The sequence below is a fragment of the Electrophorus electricus genome, chromosome 4, assembly GCF_041902795.1.
Source record: "Electrophorus electricus isolate QZ-2024a chromosome 4, ASM4190279v1, whole genome shotgun sequence".
NCBI lineage: Eukaryota > Metazoa > Chordata > Actinopteri > Gymnotiformes > Gymnotidae > Electrophorus > Electrophorus electricus.
Genome location: NC_137500.1, coordinates 10,695,187 through 10,719,615, shown reverse-complemented (window position 1 = coordinate 10,719,615; position 24,429 = coordinate 10,695,187). Strand labels below are relative to the sequence as shown.

Genomic DNA, 24,429 nt, shown 5'->3' with positions numbered 1-24,429 from the left:
GAGACGTGTGTCTACAACGTATGTAATATGTTTTTAACTATTGAATGAAGTTTAATGGGGAAGGGGGGCCAGCTTTATTTGAATCACCTTCAACTTTTTTTAAGAAACTAAAAACTGAGTGAGGTGCCTAGACATCCAATAGGGCTCTAATGTAAAATAAGATGAACGCTCCTTTAAATAATTATTTTGTAATATTACAAACAAGATAAATCACAGATCTTTCAATATGTAAAACCCATTTATTTTCATTGATGATGCTCTTATTGTGGACATTATTATTTACACTTCGCTACAACTGGTACCATAGTGCAAGTGTTACTTAATAACAATTAGACATATATATTTCAGAGGATAATGTATACTTTCTACTGAGTAAGGTTTGTTTGCATATTAGATTAACAATCTGCACATAAATCTCTGCTTTCTCTTGCTGCTTTGCTATTTGAGTCTAGGATCAGATACAGTAAATTAGTTAAATGGATCAACACACCAGCCTCTAGCAAAGATCTACACTATGTTACATACAGTTTATAACCATCTGTGTTCCTAACGTTATTATTATGTCATCAGGGAACAGAGATACATTTGCAGATTTGTAGTTTTTAAAGAGAGGGTCATCTTTTATTAAAGATAATGGTATAAATGATTTTAGGACAGGGGGCAATACACTGCACAGTTGTATAGACCCTTGTTTTAATGCTTCCTGTAGGTATCAACAAGCAAATGATCTGCATGTTGGTGTATAAACTAACATCTCCCTCAGTCCTGTTCTACTCTACTGTACATTTCTTATGAATCCCACACATTGACTTTCTGGTTGTTCTTGTAAATCTTGCTGATATTACTGAAACCAGCACTGAGCCGCTTGTAACGTTGTTAGGCCCAGACCTAGAGAGACCCCAAAAAAGGAAAGAGAAAACAGACAGTGTTAGGTAAGCCTGGATAAAGGATGCGGCAAGTTCTCTTTTGATAATCTTAACAAGCCTGTGTGTGTGTGTGTGTGTGTGTGTGTGTGTGTGTGTGTGTGTGTGTGTGTGTGTGTGTGTGTTATAGCTATTGTAGGTATGTATCCTCTTCCTACATACATATCATTTCAAGTGGTTTTCAAGTGGTCATTTCAAACAAATCTCTGAATAAGAATCAATGGATTTTTGATTTTTTGGATTTTGTAATATTAGTATTAACTGCTGGTTAATTGTTTCCACTCATTCAGAGCCATGGATTAATGTTTTACTGTGTTATGTTTTAAAAAAAAGATTTGAAGAATGCTGCAGGGAATTGAAGAATATGCACATGCTGCTGGGTCCTCTCACCCGTAGAGTGTGGTCCCAGGACCCAGAGCAGAATGCTGTCCCATCTGGGGACACCCGCAGGGTACTGACTCGGTTCTCATGTCCGAATAGAATGGCCACACGAGTTCCCTTTAGGACGTCCCACACATTGATCGTATAATCATTATAGCCACCAAATAGTAGTCTGCCTGCAAGACGAAATTTACAATGACATTTGCAGTGGGCAGTTTCATAAGAGTTATAGGTGTTATCATATTAGGTAGTTATGGTTATTATCAAATTAGGCATTATATACTTACATAAATGTAATTTATGCACATTTCACCATGTTATTAAATTAATTACCAATGTTACGATCATCATTACTGATGATATCAAATTAGGTATTATATACTTACAAGTCTATACAAATACACATAGGACCACTGAAAGACGAAATCTGATCATAGATCAGTGCTTTCTCTTTCTGGGAAGTCTGATGATATACATGTGCTCCTTAATAACTGCAACTGCAGATTCACATGGACAGCATAAGCAGCACTCACCACTGAGAGAGAAGTCCACACTGGAAGCTCCAAAGATGATGCTCTCTTTGGAATAGATTGCCACTTCTCTATCTGCTCTCAAGTCATAGAGACGACACTGAAAACAAAGCAGAATGATGAAGCTGCAGTAGTGCAATGGCATCTCACAGGACTGTGAGTTTATGGAAAGGACGGGATAAGGAAAACTCACAGTAGCATCATCTGATCCAGAGGCAAAAGCATCCCCACTAGGATAGTATCTACAAAAACCCCACAAGAAATCATTTGTTATGAATGCAAAAGCACATTTTTAGCAGTGCAAACACCTTCTGAAGGAACAAAGAAGCAATAAAGGAAATCTTAATTACAGTTGCTGCTTGGCTCCTGGGTTAATAAACCCAGGGCAAACTCACCGCACACTGTTAATATCTGACTCATGCGTCTCGAATGACTGGATGCACTGGCCCGTGCGCATGTCCCATACATTTGCCTTCTTATCACAGCCCTGAGAAAGAAGTGAGAGAATGAGACAATACAGGTCCCTGCTCACACGCCACAACCCCCTGTGTGGGAGTGTGTGGTGGGGAGGGCAGATATCAAGAAAACGCTGATTTATTTCTAGTGTATTTTGGCATCTTCTGACCCCAGAGACAAAGGTGTTGCCCGTTTCTGAAGGAGCAAGATCCAGGCACAGCACATCAGCTGCATGACCATGGAAACTCTGCAGAAGCTGCCCACTCTCCACATCCCACAATGCACATGTTCCATCACCGCTCGATGTTAGGATCTGGAATAAGAAAGGAGCTTTTGAACAGGTAAAATCCATAACTGTTACTAAAACTTTGTGATAGCAACGGTGTGGCACATGTGCTGTGTGTTCATTTATTGTCCATCTTAAATGTCACATGTTCTGTACCTGCATGTCTGAGTTGGTGAAGCTGCAGGCAGACAGATAATTGGTGTGCATGGCAACAGACTTCTTCTTAGCTGCCAAGTTCTCGTTCTTGTCCAGGGATAAAGGGTACACGGAACACTTGTTGTCAAGGCCACTAAGAGACACAAAAAGCTCACTTAACTCACAAGTTAGGGAGCTTCTAAATGTTAACTGCTTAACTATGTGGCTCTGCTGTAAAGTCCAGCACTTGGCATTGGCAAAGTGCAATTTATCCTATATATTACTATGAACACAGCATTCTGAGGACACATTCCTTTGAGTGCAAGAAACCACAGAGGGCCCAATGTCCTTACCCACAAGCCACTGCACACCCAGAAGGGGCGTATGCACAGGCCATCACCCATGTACATGGCATAGTCACAGCATGCTCCTATGGAAAGCAGAATGTAGATGAATCACTGTGTGCATATGAGCTAGATGAGCCTCAAACTGTCAACATTTTGTGCTTAATTTACCTTATTGGTTGTAAATGCATCCCATACGATCACCTTTCCATCCTATAGGGTGGACATACAGGTTTGAAAACTCAACACTGGAATACACAACATGAAACACTCAAAACTCAACACTGGAATACACAACATGAAAGTGTGCTGCCCTGAGGCTTCTTTACATGTACAAACGTAACATTTTTTTCTCAAAAAAATGTAATTTATGCACATTTCACCATGCTTTTAAATTAACTGCTGATGTAAAATGGAAAGCTTCTTTAAAGAGAATGTTTTAAAATCTAGGCCTACAATGCGTTCAAATTCAGATACAGTTATTTCATTTCCTTAAGCTTCCATGAGGCACAGAAAGAGATATTAAAATAGCCTTTAGAAACTCTGATATAACATAACAGCGCAGTACTATCCTAAAGTGTTGGTATTTACATCTTATATAATTTTAACTCACATGAGAGTATTTCGTTAATCATTGTGATTCGTCACGGCTTTCCGATTTAATTGAGCGTGTAAGCTTCAGCGTGTATACAAGCAAGAAAAGCCAAACGTAGGCGCACAGATAACATTAACCGAACTGCTAATTCTTTTTCGTTATAAAACCATATGGAAAGCTCACTGAAAAAAATACGCCGTACGGAGGTACGGTTTGCGGTTACAGTTTTATATTTTAATTACGTAACCATAAATTGGACATTAAATTGTGCTGTGAAATGTGCGGTGGAAATATAAGTCCTACACATTGGGGAAAACATTAGACTTTTACGTTAACAGAGATCCTATTTGGGACCACGGACAGCGCTAACTCTGGACAACTCTTTAGAGAACATGTATGGATACGTTTTTAAAAGAAACGTTAACCACCTGTGACGAGCTCACAATTCTTCTCTTGTCCTTACACCAGTCCATGCAAAGTACTTTATTCCCGTGTCCTTTCAGAGTCCTCCTCGTCTTCATGACAAACTGGCCGAGCGGCTCCACCTTTTCAGCCACTTGGTGTACTGTGTATAAGGGATCACGGTTTTAATAACACTCTGTTAACACAGGCTATTTTACCATTCCATGGAAACTTTAGCATTAATTATTTCCTCATCACCAAAGGGCACGTAGACGGTCAAGGAAACAATGTTATTAAATACACGCATTCGCATGATAACCTTTAGAAAGATTGAACAGCGATGTTTTTATCCTCAGCGAAAGACACGGCAGGCCTAAAGCTCAGAAAACAAATTAGGATGCAGCAATAACGCCATGATAACCTCATCAGGTAAAGGAGACCCACAAGCATCCATCTCGGTGCAGTAATGTAATATGAAAACACGATCCACTAAAGTGATGTTTGCTATATCCGATAAAGCTACACAAAGGCTGCGGATGTTTTAAAACGCTATAGGGATCATATGCTTTCTAAATATTGGTGTAAGTCACTCCAGATTTTGATTTGCCAGGCCCGTCTTCTATAGGCTACTTACGCTCGACATCGTGCAGTTTTGCTCTTTCCTCTTCAAGCTTCGTCTTCAAAGTCTCCGATTCCAATTTTAACTTGGCTATTGTTTCACTAGGCTGCACCTCCTGTGCAGCCATTTTCCGAGGAAGATAGCGTTCACCTGGCCCACTATTGTTATTATTAATTTTCCCGACGGGAGAAAGCGAGCCACGGAAAGACCGTATTACACAGCTAACAGCTGATGCAGCTGGTGTTACGTCACAGGAGGATGCTCTACCCAGCATCAACTGTGGCCCTCGCTCTTGCCTCTGGGGTATTCTGCCACGATCTTTAACGCTCTCCTTCCGCCAAAAGTCGATATGCAAATTCCAGCCTAAATAGAGCAGGACAGATCGTAGCGCCTCCTTTCACGTATTAGCCAGATCCGTGTTTGACAGTAACTTAATACGTGAATGTCTTTTTATACGAGTAAAAGTGTGTACATTACTATTTATAATGACCCACACGTGGAAGATATACTGAAATATAAATAATGAATACTTACAGGTTGCATCAGCCATAGTGGAGGTAGTAAACAGATTCCAGCAGTGATATTGATTTATTTCAAACAATGTGAAAGTCACAGAAATGATTTTAGTACATAAGACTAAAAAAAAAATACATTTAATACATATATGGCTTTTGTTGTCAAAAATATTGATTGGCACAATAAAAAATGAACACGATTGTTGGTTATGTTGACCATAACATTTTAAAAAATAAAATATATATAAAACAAAACAAACCTAAACAAAATATGTGCCTTTTACAGGAACATTTTCTTTTCATTCCTTGAAATATTAGAACTATAAGATTTCATGTCACAACATCTAAAATAACCAGACAGCCCCTTTTAAAGAGTGAATCAAAAATAATCATGAGGTTACCAGTTTGTGATTATTATAATACCATGTCGATCCAAGTAATTCTTGACGCATGAAGCTGAAGAGTCAGTGGGAGGTCAGGGTCAGAGGTCATATGCGGGTGAGAAATCCCAGGTGAAGACTGCTGGGTACTTGCAGGAGCTCCAGTGCTTGTGTGGAGTGGCAGAAAGGGAACGTGACCTGGAAGCGATACTGCGCATCCATCATGAGCTGGCTTGAGCTCTCCCGTTCCTGCAAAAGTGCCTGTCACCATAAAAACCATAAACAAGGATGAACCAGGTGGCCAAGGACACTCTTCAACTGCAGTGATTACTCTAATCTACCTTTCATATCATGAGATAAACCACTCAACTAGCAACAAAACCCTGCAATCCAACATTTCTGTAAGAAGATTAATGTTTTCAATGTGAAAAATTGAAAGTAGCAATGCCCCCCCCCCCCTTAAAAAAGTGAACATACGTGTGTACGTATGGTGGGGGTGGGGTTTATAGAGATGAGCTGAGTACTATTAAGCAGATGAGCAGTTCAGTGTAGAGATCCATGATTGTTTTTGTGCCTAGATTCATTCAGTTAAGATATACTGTATAATATGTATTTTGTGACAATTTTCAATAAAAACTGAATTACAAAAGAAATGTTTGCAAAATGATTATGGCAGCTGTAAACTTACCTGCACTTTACGCACAAACGACGGTGCAACCCGCTTTTCAAAATCATCAATAGGGGTGTAAGAGTTGAGGATCTTTACAATCTGAAAAGGCCCAGAGGTGAGAAACCATAGAGTGGAGCAGGCAGAAGTAGGCTTCAGGCCTGCATAACAGCTGAGAGGATGATGCACGTGTGTGTGTGTGTGTGTGTGTGTGTGGTCTGCTCTACCTGGACGGTGTAGAGTTCGCGACATCTCTGCTGGATCTCGGCTGCATCCTCGTCAGTGGTTTTGTTGACCTGAAGGAGCCAGGCAGCCTGTGCCAAAGGCCCGAGAGTCTCCATAGCACTGCAGGACTGCAGACCTTTCTCCCGCAGCCATTCCTCCAGGTAGCTGATGTTACACCTGCAGGAGAAATACAGAGGGAACCCACCACCGCCCGTCATTAACATGTAAAATCTTCTGTGTTAGGTCATAGTTATGCCAAATGCTAAAACTAAGTGGAGTGGCATCTGATCGATTGTGAACAGCATGCAATATTAGTTTTATTCGACTAACATTTGACCGCACCCCCTGGCTCACCTGATCTGCATGCCCTTGCGGCAGGAGCAGAGGTCCTTGCGGAGCAGGATGCTGTTGAGCGCCGTGGCTCCTATCAGGTAGAAAAGCTGGCGGAGCACCTGGTCCTGCAGCTGTGCCTCCATGCCCTGCTGCGCCATGGTGCTGTGGAAGCTGGAGAGCAGCTGCAGGATGGAGGCCACGCTGCAGGCCTGGCTCTCGCCCCCACCGCTCTCGCCCAGCACGCTGCGGGAGCGCTTGCGCAAGCCCGTGGGCTTCATGCTGGAGATGCCTTGCAGGCTCTCGTGCTCCAGCATCCCGGGAACTGCAGTGAGATGTGAACTGCATTTGCAAGTGGTTTTTTTCCCCACTGTGATGTTTCAGTAGCAATACTTACTATGTATACAAACACCTCAAGAGGTGTTTAATACTACTTATGGTAAAATCTTTTTATTTCGCTATAGATATTACTATCTGTCCATATACGCCCAATTTTGGATGTTGACAGGAAACACAAAACTGCTCTCAGCATACATACCAATCATAGGGAAAAGGGCATCTTCCATGACATTGATGAACTGATGATAGATGTGAATAGCAAGATCACTGAGGATCTGCCTGTGCTCAGACAGGTCAAAGTTCTGAAGGCAATTCTTATTCTGCCGAGGTGTGTTGTGCTTCATGAACTCCTGTTGGTGAGAGAATATGACACTTCTTCACTCCTGCATTTCCAAACAAACTTCCTAAGTGGTAATAAATCATTAATAAGACGTTAATGCTGGGTGGAGATGATGGGCTTTTAGGGTGGTAATGAAACCCACTTCCTCTCCACTGTACTGTTTGAGGCAGTTGAGCAGGTGGTAGGTGTTGGACAGCCAGAAGGACAAAATCCCAAAGTCCTCTTCATGGTCCTTAAAACAGATGGACAAACAATTATCATCATCATCATCATCACCAGTCCCATTGATACCTCTGTAGGTACTTTCATATTTAGTAGACCATTTAAAGACAATAAGGCAAGCCCCTATCCTCTTCCTCTCTCATGAAGATCTCCAGCACTCTGGATGCCTTACCATGATGACCTGTTTGATGCCACTGATGATGGCATGCATGAGGGACTTGAGCTTGGTTCCATCGTTAAGGTAGTCGGCGTGCCGCATGCACATGAAGAGAAGATGGGCCACCAAGCCAGGGATCATATTCACCACCACACCCCTCGGCTTCAGCTCTGCAAAACGACACATGCAGCTGAAAGTGTGTGTGCATGTGTACGTTCATGTATGCCCTTGAAGGCCTCTCTTTCACACACTTTTCAAGCCATACAATTCAGAGGAGAAGGACTTGGTTGTGTGTTATCTATATAGGGTTGGAAATGTGGTGGTGCAGAACAGGAGAATACCAAGTATGAGTGTTCGCACAAGCCTGTCCTCATCTTGCCTCTTATACTCCAGCATGCCAAGGTATTCTTTAGGAACGGCTGGTGCTGCCTTCTGACTGACTGTTGAGGACATCAAGCACAAGGAAGAGTAAGCGGAATCTAAACCCAGATGAGAAGATGTCTAGGTATGTTGAATGTAAACCCAGGCGAGCAAACCCACCTGTCACAGGTGCCTGGAGGGCTTTGACCTGGTCCTGCAGCCTCTTTATGGTTCTGTCCTTCATGTCCATTTGCTCTTCAAAGTCCTGAAAACAAAAAAAGAGTGCAATATATGCAATCAGATACATTATTCATGAAATGTGATTCACACGGGAAGCAGCCCCCCCCCCCCCCAACACACACACACACACACACACACACACACACACAGGCACAGTCACACATAGGGGCAGACACACCATGTTTTCAGCAGTGAGGCGTGAGGTCTCCTGTCGGAGTTTGATTTTCACTTCGTTCTCTGTGTCCTGGAGTCTCTTCAGCTGCACCATCTCTTCCTTGAGCTCCTCTAGTCTCCTTTCCAACTCTTCTCTTTCTCTCTTGCTCTCTCTAGAACCTTCCTCCAATAGCCTGTGTGCATGCAGTCAGTACCATTGGTTTTCCAGGTTTAAAAAGAGCAATGTAGACCATGAGTAGCTGCTTTATGACAAAACGCCATTTACCGTCTTTTGGCGCATTCCTCCTCAAGCCTGCCCTGAAGGTCATTGGATACCTTCGTCATTTTTTCTATCAAATAAATTTGAAAAAACTCTTTGGTATAAGAAGAAAGGTTAAGAACCCAGTTGTGGCTTGGCCAGCTGTTAAACCATGTTTGAGCTCAGTGGTGCTGTAGAGCTTACCAGTCATCGCAGTGCTTTGCTCCTTTAGCTGAGTTTCCAGCTCTTGTCTGTGGCGTTGCATCTCTGATAACTGCTGCTTCAGTTCTGGGATCACCTACCCACAGCACGTGGAATATCAGCACTCTTTAAACCTTAATAACCTCATTAAAACGGTGGTGACAACAGTTTGTGTGTTACAGATTCCCAGTAGTATCATAACAGTGATGTGCCACAGAAGCACAGGGCTGTGCCACACTGCACACACATACAGCATGGTTCTACACTCCCACTCAAGAACAAGTATAGTACTCTACAGTTTAGGGCTTTCTCAGCTCTGACACCTTTTGAAGCTGAATTAGGTGATCAGGAGATGTGAATAGATAAAGAGCAGTGTTGTGTCCAACCAGGAACAGGACTGAAGAACACGACATACGGTTTGTTTAGTGACAGTATTGCACGGCAGTTTGGATGGATGTATTGAACAGTACCATGTTCTCAGATGTGAGGCGTGCCACCTCTTGTCCAATGCTGTGGTTGACATTGCTTTTCTCCTGAAAGAGGGCTTGCAACTGCTGGTTCTCTCTGGTCAGGTGATCGTTTTTGAAGACCAGTGCCTCTAGCTGGCTCTCATAGTTCTCCTTCTGCTCCTGCAGCTGGGATTCCACCAACCTGACACACAACACGAGAGAGAGAGAGAGAGAGAGAGAGAGAGAGAGAGAGAGAGAGAGACAGAGACAGATAAGGGGGGAGGCAAAGAGAGAGAGAGGCAGGTAAAAACAAACATATGAAAATTTATGTTAAAGAGAAAACATCCACAAAGTTGCACACAACGGGGCTTAAACCTGGTAGCATTCTGCAGTCCATCAAAGGCAAACAGGAGATTTCCTTTGTCATTAGCAGCCTCTGTGGTCTCCTTTTTCAACCTGCAATTAGACCTTCAAAATCAGTGAGACATCATATACATCATCCTTTAGCATTTTAATAGCCTAAAGGGCTTGCATCTCACAAATGTCTTTTCATAGAAAACGTGCATATCAATGTCAGCTCATGAGAAAGGGAAGAAGGATGAAAAAAATCAGGCAGGAATGTCTGTCAGAACCTCAGAATGAGCTCCTCTTCTTTCGCCTCACCAAGAAGCTGCCTTGTAATCAAATTAATTTTCTCTAAGGAAAGAAAAGAATCTCTCTCACCACCTTACAAGTAACTGTAAAATACTAGCTTTAATTTGATTAGCTTTAATACTAGGACATGTATATTGTACATGTATATTGTACATGTATATTGTACATGTATATTGGGCATAAACCATAAAGGAGTGGTTTAATGCATGCGAGCATTTTATTACTGGTTTAAGCAAAAAAAAAAAAAAAAGCATTCTTAGAAATCACAAAAAATGTACATGAAATATTTTATATTTATTTAAATATTTTAGCTCTTTCAACAGTACCTGAGGTCTGCTGAGTTTGCTCACTCAATTTTCTGTCTGTTTCATCTTTCTCGATTTTGAGGCTGTTAATCTCCCTACGTAATTCTGGTATGACCTGCACAGACGACAACAGACAGTCAAATCACTTATGAAGCCCATCATTCCTCTCTGGATTATAACAATCTCACCTTAATCTCTCTTCCCCTCTGGATTATAAATCACACATCCTCAATCAAGTGTGGCATCCACCACTGACTTTGTGGCTGAAGCCAATAGGAGAGCAGCGCCTTAAGAGCATTCCCTTAATGCTGTGCGCCTCGCCACGGTTTATTTAGTTAAAAGTTAATGTTTTTGTATAATGTGTGGTTAAAATGTTGATGTGTGTTTATGTAATGGTTCTGTTTAGTCGCATCTCTTTTGCTCTCTGTTCGTTACCTCGTTCCATCGCCGCTGTATTGTTTATTTCTCTTTTTGCTTATTTGTGCTGTGTGCAAGCCTTGTTAAAGGCTTCACCATTTGGTAGAAAACAGAAATGTTTATTAGTGTGCTACAAATTGTGTACCTTCCCCTCCGGATTATAACATCATCATCCTCAGTCCACCTTCCTCTCGGGATTATGGCGATCTCATCCTCTGACCACTTCCCCCTCATAATTACGCCCTCAGTCAACCTTCCCTTGGGATTACAGTGATCTCATCCTCAATCTACTGTCCCTTGGGATTACTGCAACTTCATCTTCAGTCTACTTTGTCTCGGGATTACAGCGACCTCATCCTCGGTCTACTTTGTCTCGGGATTACAGCGACCTCATCCTCGGTCTACTTTGTCTCGGGATTACAGCGACCTCATCCTCGGTCTACCTTGACATGCTTGGCAAGTTGGCTGAGCTGCTCCTGGAGCTCCTGGTGGAGGCGTGTGTCCTCCTCGGCCTGCCCCTGCAGCCGCACCTTCTCCTCCCGCAGTCGGCGGCTATCTTCCTTCAACTTTGTGATCTCCTTAGCCACGTCCTCCTTCTGCAGCTCGCTGTTGTGCTCGGCCACCCTGACAGAGCAGAGCCAAAAGGCTGTCACTGGGCGCAGAGGAGGCTGAAAGACAACTGATACACTGCGGTGGCAGGAGAGGCAGAATGTGGTCTGCCAAGGTGAGGTTTTTTATTTATTTATTTATTTTTTTACTTGCGAAGTCTCTCCTCCCGCTCCAAGTCCTCCATGAGCTTTTTCTTGACGTCCTCAAAATTGTCTGAAAAAAGAAATACATTTTAACATCTAGCTAAAAAAAAAAAAGTGTTGATATTTTTAAAGGAGATCTCAGAATGTACTTGTCATCTGCTGTAGGGAGTCTTTCAGTTTCTGCTCAACATCCTTCTTCTCCAGGCTGATCTTGTCCCTCTCGCGCCGAAGCTGAGCAATAACCTTTTGGAATAAAATGTACAGTTACTACGGAAACAAATTATCATATGTTTTATGTGGAGCATACCAAATGTTTCATGTGGAAATATCCAGGCAACATTCAGTGATTTACAGTCTGTGACTGTAGGTTTTATGAAGGATGCAATTAGAAATTAGAAATCTTAGCAGACTCTTAGTCTCTGCCTTAACTTTTAAATCACACATTGATAAATGTTACAAAAACTACATTTTTCGTTTAAGAAATATTACATGAATTAGACGTTTTGTCAAACTACAAGATCCTGAGAACCTGATCCACGCTTTTGTTTTTTCATGTCTTGACTACTGTAGTGCGTTACTTGATTACCAAAAAGCACAACTGACAGACTGCAATTTGTTCAGAATGCTGCAGCCAGAATACTAACACACACACAAAACAAAACACCTGTTTTATCTTCACTTTACTGGCTGCCGGCCTTAAATCCTATCTTGAATAAATGAATGAATACAGTTTATCTTCTTCATTTGTTCTTATTTTTCATCATCCTGTTTATATTATTCTATATTCAATACCTTTCTCATAGATCTATTTAACTTTTTGTTATTACTGTTTTTAATTAGACAAACACGTCAATTGTTAATTTACTTCTTACTATTTCTTTTTGTCCTAATTGTTTTGCCTCTATTTCTGTGTTTTATTACATTTATTATTATTAGTAGTAGTGTCGGACTGCACCTGTCCCACAGGTCACATGGTACGGCCCGCTGCGTGATGCGGGAGTTTGTCTTTTCGTTTGTAACCACGCCCATGTTTGCACACCTGCTTCTGTGTCTAATGTTTGCATGTATTTAAACTGTTGCAGGAGAGTGCAGGGTTGTCGGTCTTTGTCCATGTTCATGTTCATGTCACAGTAGCATCGCGGGTTATGTTTGTAACTTGTTGTCCGTGTTCACATACATGGTTTTCTGTGAGTGCCGATATGTTCGTCCTTCGTGTATGTATAATAAATGTCTGTCTACATCAAGAGAGCCTGTCTGTCCTGCTCCTCGCCCTGCGGCACTTACAAGTAGTAGTAATTGTAGTAATTGTAGGTGTATTAGTATTTACACACTTTTTTTCAATTGCCTTTTATTTTGTTACTGTTTTAGGTAAATTATTTTTATTGTGAAGCACTTTGAGCTGCATTTTTATGTTTGAAAGGTGCGATATAAAGTTATTATTGTTACCTGATTGCTCTCCTCTTTAGCTTTCTTTTCCCTCTCCTCTACAGATGCCCTCTCATTGGATGCTTTGCTAAGCTCCACCTCCAGAGCCTGTATCCTGTCCATTGCCTGAGCATGGGTGTTTGCCAGACTCGTCAGTCTCTCCATCAGACCTCGGTTCTCTTTATTCTGCCGACAAGAAGACAGCTGTTTGTACTGAAAGGCTTAAAGAGCATTTCTGTTCAAAATAAATACACTGAAAAAACAAACAAACAAACAAAGAAAATCCCCCCAAAATATCTTTTTTGCCAGAAAATCCCTCAAAAATATATTTTTTGCCAGTGTTGAACAAACCTTGTATATAAATAACGCAGATTACAGCCCTCTTACAACAATACAGAAGATATAGAAGATACCTAATATATTAGTGCATTTATAGAATTAGTAATGCTGATATAATACCCAGGTGAGTTTATGGCCTCACCTGCTCCTCCACCTGTCACCCTTCATTATGAGTTTATGGCCTCACCTGCTCCTCCACCTGTCACCCTTCATTATGAGTTTATGGTCTCACCTGCTCCTCCACCTGTCACCCTTCATTATGAGTTTATGGTCTCACTTGCTCCTCCACCTGTCACCCTTCATTATGAGTTTATGGTCTCACCTGCTCCTCCACCTTCTTGCGCAGCTGCTGAACTCTGTAGGACAGCTGCACATTCAGGACAAGCCTGCGCATGGTCTGGAACCGACGTCGTACCAACCATGCTCGGGCATACTTCTGCAGAACCAGCGCTTTATGCTCCTCCACCATCTATGAGTGGTGCACACACGCATGTACACAAACATATAAAACAGATTCAGGTACAGAATACGTGCAAGCAAAGTTAAAGATGACAATTAAGCTGATAATTAAATAATTATACGTTTAATTATATTGCAGTATACAAACGCTTTGCCTTTTTGTAACGCTTGCGGGCCTTCCACCCCCTGACATAAGACTGGACTGTAACCGTGGCGATGAGGAGTAGCTGGAAGACCCGCCGTACAAGATAGCCACGGCAGTGTCTCTGGATGACCACCGCAGCCCAAGCCTGCTTCAATGCCAATGCCGTCAATGAGCGTCTAGAAAAAACACACACATACAAGTGAGGTGAGCACACAGAGATTCTAGCAGTGCTGTCTGAAGGCTTCTTGTGTAGCAGTAGTTACACTTAGGTGTAACTAAGTGCACTTAGTCAGGAATTAATAACTGACTTTTAATTCATGTCTCTTAAAAGAGACACCTTAATTCATGTCTCTTAAAAGATATCTCCAGGCTAATATGATACAGTGCAATTAGATACAATCCAATCTTTCAGATTTCTCTGAAACTTGTCTTTTGTCCTATAAGCTCCATTATAGAAATTTGCATACTTCATAGAACACCGATACATAGTAGCTGAATTCAGGGTAGGTTGGTTTCACCTAAGGGAGGATTAAATAATATATCTCGTGCCTGTCTGATTGTGAACTATCTTGAGGCTGCACACACTGACCCCAATACTACATAACATCATATACATAGTTTGATCAAAAAGGGATGCAAAGTGGGAATGGCAATTTTACAAGGGGGAGAGATTCTGTCTCTGTTGGGGGTATGGCATTCACATACAGCCCCCTCAAATGAACCACTGCCTACACACATAGTTACAACACACACTCTCCACACATAGTTACAACACACATACACCACACAACACCTACACACATAGTTACAAGACACATGCACCACACAACACCTATACACAGTTACAACACACACTCCACAGAAAACCTATACAGTTACAACACACTTACACACTCCATACTACCCAAACATAACATTGTACCTTTCTCATTGTACCTTTGCTAGTGCATACTACAGCTGAGAAATATTACTACCAATTTATGTAACTAAACTACACCACTTATTAAGTAGTAGGATTGACTGAGTTATAAAGGAGTCTTAAATCTATTTAGGCTTATCCTTGGATAATTTAAACCATCTATTTGAGTACTATAAGGCAGAACACTGTATTCACTGTGCAGCACACATGATGGATCAGATGAAATGCCACTCATTAGTCTGTCTGTGCTTTTCCTGTATGCAATTATAAAACCATTATCTAGACATTGACTCACAATCTTGAAGCAAATTCATACTAGTCCACACCTTCTGTTCCTTAATTTCACTGAAAGAAAACTGTACTTTGTTATAGGACAGTACAACAAAACACTGTATAAGAGAAGTGTAAAACACTTAAGGCATACAGTGAATCATTCAGTAATTAAATATATATGAATGCTATATAGATAAAGTGAAAAATGAGATTCTCGCAGCACCAGTCAGACCAGGGTATAATTTGTTATAGGTATCATGGAGCTGTGTGCACAACACCTCTCAGATTGACAATGTTGTCATGCTTCTCCCACTCACCTGACCTGCCTGGTGCCGCGGAAGTACTGTTGGATGGTGATAGCGGCGTGCTTCATGAGCAGGTAGCGCCGTCTCTGGCTCCAGCCTCTCACGTGCTTCTGGATGGTAATGCAGGCGGTGCGCAGACAATCCAAGCGCAGCTTCTCCAGGTAGGCCACCTGCCCTGCCCGCAGGAAGATCTTGGTTCGCCCAAACTTATACTGGTTCGAGTCCTGTTAAAACCACAGTTGGATATGTTCAGACTTGACAAAAACCTTTTTTATCTGGTGGTATCTGTTAATAATGCAAGCTCTTAACAAAAATACATATAGAGTGAGTCAGGCTTTTGTTTGTCGGGAATAAAAGGGATCAATAGGTGAAAAAAGAATCAGAGTGTACTGGAACTTAAGCAGTTGGTACACGAGGTTAACAGACTAAAAGTGGCCTTGTGTATGGTGAGAGGTGCGGGCGAGGGCGCGTCTTACAGGGATGAGTCTCTGCAACACGGTTTGACATGTCTGCTTCTTCTCTCCCAGCCTGAGCTCCACCTGGCTCATCAGAATACTGTAGCGGCTGTAGAACTCAATGTACGTCCACCTGCAAAGCAGCAAGAACAGCTCACGCCTTGATCCAGGTTCAGAAGTGTGCATGCCGGAGGCACTGAAGTTGTAATACCTCCTAATTCAGAAACAGGCCACTAAATACAAAGCTTTTGCAAATGCGATGCTGATGTTGCGGTAAATGTTTGTTTTTTTACACATTGGCCACCTATGGACCTACAGTGAAGAGAGCTAAAAGGCAGAAAGGTTATCAAAGCAGTGGTGACATTGGTGTGATTGGCCAGTGGATGCACCTGGATGGGTAGCTCTGAGCACTGATGTGAACAGTCTCTAGTACACCGCAGGCTCGAAGTTGCTGCACCACACGCTTTGAGTCATATCTGAACACACACACAAAAAAAATACATGAAAATAAATAGAGACATGCCATTGAATATCAAAAGCTGGTTGGGATCACTCACTCGAAAGGCAGTTTCTCCTCATTAGGTTTAATACAGCGGACGTAATGGGGTGTGGTAGCATTGAGTGTCTCCATTAACAGATACAAAGAACTGCGAAACTGCAATGACAAACAGAAAGAATGGAAAGATTTTGCTACTGTGAAAACAAACCGGATGACAATATCAAGTTGGCTAGTTACTGAGTTGTGCTTGCTATAAAAGTCACCCACAATCCACCAGGCATATGTGATTGTGCACCTTGTCTCCTACTGTGCTTCTAAGTTGCTTATTGACTGGTTTGACTCCAGGTCGTGCTGCTTTCACTTTGACAGCCTTTGTAACGGAATTATGTCTCTCTTCATTAAAGAAATCTGCCAAGAGAGGAACCTAACAACAACAAGTTTCAATCATCTTCAGCCATGCACATATGAGAAAAGTTGTTACTGTGCAAGAAGAAACATCTTTTCGCATATAAAGTGAACTTAATCTCAAAAACATTAAACAAAATTATTGGATACATTTTAGAGACGAATGTATCTTAGAAAGCCCCATACATCTTAGATGTCTATTGGTCAATCGGTTTATAGTGACAAATCCTCAGATCCTTATCCATACCCTGCACAAGCTGCGGTACACAGAAATTTACAACAAATGCCTTTATATTTTGAAACTTAAATGACACCTACTGGTCAAATCTGTAATCTGTAAAGTATTTAAAACTTCTGACAAATATAACTCTTTCTTTAAACACTCAGTCAATTTAAAGAGAAGGTTTGGTTTAGTGTAATAAGTTGTTTTTACCTTACTAGCTCGCATTATGTCCACCAACTCTTCATACAGGGTATCTCTGTTCTTTTCAAGAAAACCTTTACACTGATATTCTACCTACAGAAATGACAAGTGGCTTGAATAACATCTTCATACTGTCAATTATCCACTGGAGAGTAATGTGTCATGCTGATGATTCACTCATTACAAAACGCACAGTACACCTTCTCACCTTGTCTGCAAAGTGCTGGATCACAAACGCCTGATTGGACAGGCGGGGTTTCTCAAACATGGGCCTTGAGCCCAGATAATTATAGAGCTTCTGCAGCCAATTTTTATCAGTCCCCTGAAGAAACTGTGGACCATACACAACACATCTATCAAACATTTGAGCAAAGTCTAAATTCAGCTAGACATATGAGACAAAGCTGAACAACTAAAATATAATAATTTAGTCCTCAGTGAGATGTTATGTTGACTGGCTAAGGTCTGTTGTCAAAGTGAAGTGCTTCATTATAGTAACTATTGTTTTTAGAGAGGTTTGTCACCAGACACTCCTCATCCAGCAAGTCCAGGATGCCCATCTTTGCCTCAATAAGATCAATGACTGGCTGGTTGTCATAGAAATCGATTAATGTCCATGGGATGCCCTCCTTCATGTACTCATCTTGCTCTAGCTTAAACACGTGCTGGCAGGAAAAAACGAAGCACCAGGTCAAAAAATTATGCTCATGCTAGTTTGACATTCATTAATTCAATGAGCAAACTAAAGTGGAACGCGAACACAGAAACAGGGAGGCAACATACCAAGTTGAACTGCTGTTGCAACTTCTCATTTGCATAGTTGATGCAAAACTGCTCAAAACTATTCACATCAAATGTCTCAAATCTGTAATATCCCAAAAGCATGGTAAAGTCAGGAAAACCTTGATTATGTAATGAAGTACACTGTGAAGTTAGAAATATTAGCCTATATAGAAATGTTACTGAATATACAGTTGTGTTCAAAATAATAGCAGTGTGTTTAAAAATGTGAGTAAAGCTCATAATCCTTACAATAGTTTTTCTGTCCATGCATTGGGAACACTGCACATTATATTCTAAATCAGAACATGTATCAATTTTTAAATTACTTTACAGAAAATGAAGAAAAAATGAATATAGGGCAGTTAAAAAAAATAGCAATGTCCGCATTTTTCTTCACAAACTCAAATATTTGCTGTATAAACTGAAAAATCTTTAGGATTTAGCATTGTTGTGAATCACTAAACTAATATTTAGTTGTATAACCACTGTCTCTGAGAACTGCTTCACATCTGTGCTGCATGAAGTCGACCAACTTCTGGCACCTGTCAACAGGTATTCCAGCCCAGGATGATTTGACGACTTTCCACAATTCCTCTGCATTTCTTGGTTTTGCCTCAGAAACAGCATTTTTGATGTCCCCCTACAAGTTTTCTATCAGATTAAGGTCTGGGGATTGGGCTGGCCATTCCATAAGTTTAATTTTGTTGGTCTGGAACCAAGATGCTGCTCGCTTACTGGTGTGTTTGGGGTCGTTGTCTTGTTGAAACACCCATTTCAAGGGCATTGCCTCTTCAGCATAAGGCAACATGACCTCTTCAAGTATTTTGATATATACAAACTGATCCATGATCCCTGGTATGCGATAAATAGGCCCGACACCATAGTAAGAGAAACATCCCCATATCATGATGCCTGCACCACCATGCTTCACTGTCTTCAGAGTGTACTGTGGATTGAATTCAGTATTTGAGGGTTGTCTGACAAACTGTCTGCGGCCCTTGGATCCAAAAAGAACAATCTTACTTTCATCAGTCCACAAAATGTTTCTCCAATTCTCTTTAGGCAAATCCAAGTGTTCTTTGGCAAACTGTAACCTCTTCAGCACGTCTTTTTTTAACAATGGGACTTTGCGGGGGCTTCTTGCCAATAGATTAGCTTCACACAGGCATCTTCTAATTGTCACAGTACTCACAGGTAACTTCAGACCATCTTTGATCACCCTGGGGCTGATCATTGGCTGAGTCTTTGCCATTCTGGCTATTCTTCAATCCATTCGAATGGTAGTCTTCTGTTGTCTTCCACATCTCTCTGGTTTTGCTTTCCATTTGAAAGCATTGGAGATCATTTTAGCTGAGCAGCCTATCATTTTCTGCACTTCTTTATACGTTTTCCCCTCTCCAATCAATCAATCTTCTGTTCTTCTGAACAATATCTGGAACAATCCATTTTTCTCAGGTTTTCAGAGAGAAATGCATGTACAACATGTGCCACCTGATTGACATCTTTTTTTTCATAGAATGAATGACCTCACTAATTGAACCCCACTCTGCTATTATTTTGAACACACCTGTTTCAGTGATTTATTCAATTACACAAACTCAGGAGCATACATATCATAAATGTTGGGTCTGATGGTTTTCTATGACTCTACCACACCTACTGGTAAGTTATTTGCCATGTAGTAATATAATTTCTACCAAAAACAGTGATTGATCTGGTTAGTCATGTTGGACTGCTATTATTCTGAACACAACTGTAAACAGAATTGCTCATCCATTGTTTGTAGATATCTGTAAAGTCAAATGAGCCGAGCCAAAGGGGAAAATCCCCCAAAAATTGTACTCAGTCAGGAAATGAACAAATAAAACAAACAAACAAGAATTACATTCCTTTATTTACCCATAGATATCCAGCACTCCGATGAAGGAATGCTGCTTGCCAGGGACCTGCAGCGCCTGGTTGATCCTGCGGATGACGCAGTCGAAGAGGAAGGCGTACAGGTGCTTGGCCAGTGCATCACGGGCGTTGATGGCGCGCTCCACAGGCTGCGGCTTCACCACAGTCTCAGACGACAGGACAATACGCCGATGACACAGCCAGCGACACATTTCTTCCCCTCTGACTCCAAGCAGGTCACAGAATGCAGTCAAGTGAGCGTCTGTAGTCTGGGAGAAAGAAACAGAGAGGACTGATGCCACAAGAAGGAATTTTAGTGGATGTGCTGGATTTTCATGCGCAACCTACAAATCTTGTAGACCTGCATTTTAAAAAGTGATCAACCAATAAATGAATTGGTTGAATTGTAAAAGAATACTTAAACACTGGATTCTGATGAATGGGTGCTATGACATGGTATTGCTATAACGGGTTATGTAAAACACACAGCTGAAATATGTCTTACATTGACGGATGATTTATCTGAGTTAACTGCTTTGATCACCACATTGCCCAAGTGCAGAATCCCTGCCAGCATCTTAAATAAATCGGCCTGAAAGTCCTTCTTCAGCCCTGTAGAGAGGTCAGGACAATACCACCACACAACTACAATCAACTGGCTAAATGCTCAGTGTATGGAACTTTCTGCAGTTCTACTTTATGAATGTTGATGTCTCAATAATATAAAACTTCAAACTAAGTCATGCTGCAGAAAAGGAAACAGCCAGACAAAAGTCCAGGTATCCTACCCAGCAGGGTGAAAGTTCGGCAGGTTTCAGCCATCTCGGCGCGATCGTCCACTCCGGGGATCTCCATCTCCCCTCCCATATTAGTGTAATTAAACTTGTCGGCACTCACTGAAGTGAAATGCAGAGAAGACACCACATGAGTGTCATCTGTAGCGAAAATAAACTTAATTCACTGCTTATTATTCTTCTACTTTCAATCACTATTGTAATAATATACTGACTGGGTATAATATACTGACTGGGAAAAGCTCTACTTAAACAGAAAACATACTCACACAGTCTTAAGCTCTTAAAATCTGGTTGGTCTGCAGAAGCACACATCTGGTAGAAGATGTGATAGTTTCGTTCATTCTCCGACTGCAGGGTGTACAAAAATTAGCTAATAAGAAATCATTAAGCATATAAATTCAATGTTATATAAAAGAGCAGAAGAGGGCCATAGTAATAGATGTAGCAATTCCAAGTGTAGAGGACCTGACCTTGAAGCATAAAGAGACCCATCACATATACCCATCAAACCAAACCCATCACATATATCAACATTACTCACTTAAGTTCATTACCTGAAAAACAACCCTAGACTTTTCCAGAAGGTATGTCCTCATGTTGGCTCCAATAATCTGGTATCTTTTATCAAAGCTGATTTCTGTGTACTTCCCAAAACGGCTGCTGTTGTCATTCCTCGTTGTCTTTGCGTTACCTATAGCCTTCAGAAATACACCTGGTTAACTATTGCCTTAGCTACTGCCTCCAAATATACATCTAAAGCACTGATGAGTGACCAAAGCAATGCACAGAATGCTCTTGAACTTTTAGGACTCCAGGTTATTCCCTTTACCTAACAGCAGGCCATAAGTGCTGCTGAGATCAACAGTACCTCAGTGACTGGGTTTGATGCCAGAACCTTGTCCTCCACATGTTTATTGCTACCAGACTTGCTGACCATTGCAAAGTATCTCATGGCATAGCGAGCAGACACAGTCTTCCCTGCTCCAGACTCCCCACTGACTATGATAGACTGGTTCCTGTTGTTCCTGGATAAACATGTTAGGAGGATGAAATTAATAAATGGGAAGGAAAACTGTACAATTATATTGAATCTTAAACTCCACAACCACAAATCTAGTGAAGTTGAAAGAATGTTTTAACAGTAAACCCACAAAACAACTGGTTTGTTTAAACACTATAACACTCTTGCCTTGCCATCTGTTTGTAAGCTTCTTCTGCCACTGCAAATATATGAGGGTCCAGATCTCCCATATTCTGTCCAGAATAAGCATGGATGACTGCATCTCCATAAATGGGCAGTTGTTTATATGGGTTAACAGCCACTAGGATAATGCCTAAAGGATATGATGGTAAAGAGATGTATGGGAAGATAATGTTTATCTGATATATGGGAAGATAATCAGTACAGAAAGAGGAATTGTAAAATATTTCCTCAAATGCCACCCCATGAAGTTGTAAGCCCCTGGCCAGTTGTAAAGAAGTTCCAAGTCAGTTCCGAGTCAGGTTCTACAGCTTGTGTTGTTATCTCTAAGTTAGAACCACTAAATATCAAGGTTCTCTGAATGAATGACATGTTTATTGGCTACTTGACACTAATTTACTCACCACAGTATGTGTAGATGATTTTAGAGTCCACAAATCTCACGCGGAGGTTGTGCAGTACTGCTGGCTCGTGGAGGTAGCTCAGAGCAGTGAGGTCATTCTCCCCCACCAGGATATCTGGGTTGCGGAGGGGAGGTAACCGCCCATCCCCCTCCAAAGGCAATTGCAATTCCTGTTGCACAGAATTATTCATACTAATCAAACATATTAGTGCATAAAAATCTCACTACAGCATAATACATTGTATTGGTCTTGCTACTGTGTAAACCTATAAAGGTTTCCACAAATAAGTGAAGTGCTGGCTAGGCATTTAGATATTTACTGTTCCATCGTCAAGATGCAGCTGTAGAAAACGATCTCCCGGTGTGAAATCCTTTAAAATTTCCGCCGATTTCCAAACATCCTCTGCGTCGGGAATCCAAACTCTGTTGTACTGAAGTAGAGACAGGCAGAAGAAAGATGAATACGCGTTTATGAAAGAGTTGATCTTTGAAAAGTCGCTCAGGAGATGCATAAAAAGAACGAGTACAAATGAGTACGTATAGGCCAGTTGGACTTGATTTTTACACTTATAAAACAAGAGTCACGTGGAGCCTGCTTCCATTTCTACCATATGTTTGGGATTCAATAGAGAGTTTACAGTAGCCTATATAAGTTGTTGCTAAAAAAAAAAAAAACCCCAAAAAAACCCAAAACGGTAGACTACAGCGCCTAAGATAGTTTTGGACAGATATAAAAAGATTTGTTACTTTGTTAGCTAAGCTAGAGCACTTTCGTTTTCTATCTTACCTTAGTGTACAACTCCAACAATGCCATGGCAACAGGTTTCGTTTCACCTGACACCGTTTTGTTTCATGTTCTTTGCGTCCCTCGGCGTAAGTAAACTACATTATATTAAAATCTCAGAAGACTGAGGCGTCATTAAGCTCATTAGGTCACTCTCTAACCTTCCTTTACACACCTACGTACTTCGCGTCCTGTCGCCCTCGAGTCTTGTGACACCTGCTTGCAGTAGGGGTGTGTTCATTTGAACAAGGACTTAGAAAACAAAAGAAACAGGATCCTCACTCGTGTGCTCCCGCGACACGAATTCATACATTCTTGAAAGCAAAAAAATAAAAATTAAAAAAAATAACTGATGAAAATGCAACATAGAATTGGTCGATGAAGGCTATAATTTGCACATTTCAGTACAAAAAAAAAAACCACAAAACACAAAACACACAACTCGATGGGACAAGGAATGGATTTAGAACACATTTAGAAGTAAAAAAAAATAACTTTTATTTTTACATAATGCATTTAGTTTTAGTTGAAATAACATTTATTTAAAATTGTACCTAAATGTGTGTAAAGTATCTCTAAAGTTTGCACTTTTAAAAATATATCTTTATTATTCATATAAATGTAAAGAAAGATATTACAGATTACAAGGCTATCAAACAAATTAAAATTTTACATTTTAGCTTTAGAGAGAGTGAAATTCAACAAAAGGCTGAAATTCATCCAATCACAATCATCTTTTAATAAACAAACAATCAGTAATAAGTTAATGCAATAATTTAATCACCATATCACCTAAAGACTGGATAATAGTATTCAATTTCTGCCAACTATGACACATTAAAGGAGACTAGTCCTGGTTTCTTAGGTGCTCGGACATGAAGGTAGACAAGAGAAATGAAGTCATATTTAAAATGATCAATTTTGCATGTTCCCAGTTAACGCAAGCATGTATTGATATGTACCAGATAAGAAACAGCATACAGCAGAGATGCATCGAGTTCAAGAAACTTTTCATTTCAAACTTAAGAGGCAGAAATCCACAGACACCAAGTCTAAATTCAGTTTACAAAAGTAAATTCTTCAATCTGGGAAGGCATGACTGCATGAAAAATCTGTATCTGCTGACACATCAATATCCCTATTGTCACTTAAGTAACAGGCAACATGCCTGTTTTTTTTGTTTGTTTATTTTTTTAATGGAAAGTAACTTTTAGTGAGAAACTGAAGTAGGTTAATCTATGTACTTTTTAAAAAAACGTGCTTAAAATTGGGTGAAAAATT

The 24,429-nt window shown here is 40.9% G+C and overlaps 2 protein-coding genes across 3 annotated transcripts; both read right to left on the bottom strand.

The window, feature by feature from the left end:
• Positions 1-219: 219 nt before the first annotated feature.
• gnb5a (guanine nucleotide binding protein (G protein), beta 5a) lies at positions 220-4,988 on the bottom strand. The gene is made up of 11 exons (XM_027021455.3): positions 4,687-4,988; positions 4,079-4,215; positions 3,227-3,268; positions 3,065-3,141; positions 2,733-2,865; positions 2,460-2,603; positions 2,230-2,321; positions 2,028-2,076; positions 1,838-1,934; positions 1,314-1,480; positions 220-888 (listed from the first exon to the last, which is right to left on the bottom strand). Exons 1-11 carry the CDS (start codon positions 4,943-4,945, stop codon positions 877-879), a joined length of 1,209 nt encoding a protein of 402 aa, XP_026877256.2. The 5' UTR covers positions 4,946-4,988; the 3' UTR covers positions 220-876.
• Positions 4,989-5,246: 258 nt separating this feature from the next.
• Positions 5,247-23,367, bottom strand: myo5c (myosin VC). 2 transcript variants are annotated; one of them, XM_035523591.2, is made up of 41 exons: positions 23,152-23,367; positions 22,685-22,795; positions 22,366-22,534; positions 21,950-22,094; positions 21,629-21,785; positions 21,315-21,458; positions 21,027-21,108; positions 20,752-20,859; positions 20,469-20,575; positions 19,967-20,232; positions 18,068-18,149; positions 17,809-17,949; positions 17,493-17,615; positions 17,294-17,377; positions 16,751-16,879; positions 16,514-16,611; positions 16,346-16,432; positions 15,978-16,089; positions 15,514-15,725; positions 14,015-14,180; positions 13,723-13,869; positions 13,083-13,247; positions 11,786-11,879; positions 11,643-11,706; positions 11,328-11,508; positions 10,489-10,582; positions 10,141-10,204; positions 9,884-9,964; positions 9,530-9,710; positions 9,063-9,156; positions 8,886-8,949; positions 8,625-8,793; positions 8,387-8,471; positions 8,188-8,286; positions 7,862-8,016; positions 7,610-7,699; positions 7,327-7,477; positions 6,813-7,113; positions 6,461-6,635; positions 6,255-6,335; positions 5,247-5,827 (listed from the first exon to the last, which is right to left on the bottom strand). In XM_035523591.2, exons 1-41 carry the CDS (start codon positions 23,176-23,178, stop codon positions 5,675-5,677), a joined length of 5,238 nt encoding a protein of 1,745 aa, XP_035379484.2. In that variant the 5' UTR covers positions 23,179-23,367; the 3' UTR covers positions 5,247-5,674. The 2 variants fall into 2 exon arrangements, with proteins under 2 accessions (XP_035379484.2, XP_081568462.1); XM_081712336.1 differs by lacking the exons at positions 21,950-22,094; positions 22,685-22,795; positions 23,152-23,367 and having other exon boundaries at positions 22,366-22,497.
• Positions 23,368-24,429: the final 1,062 nt, after the last annotated feature.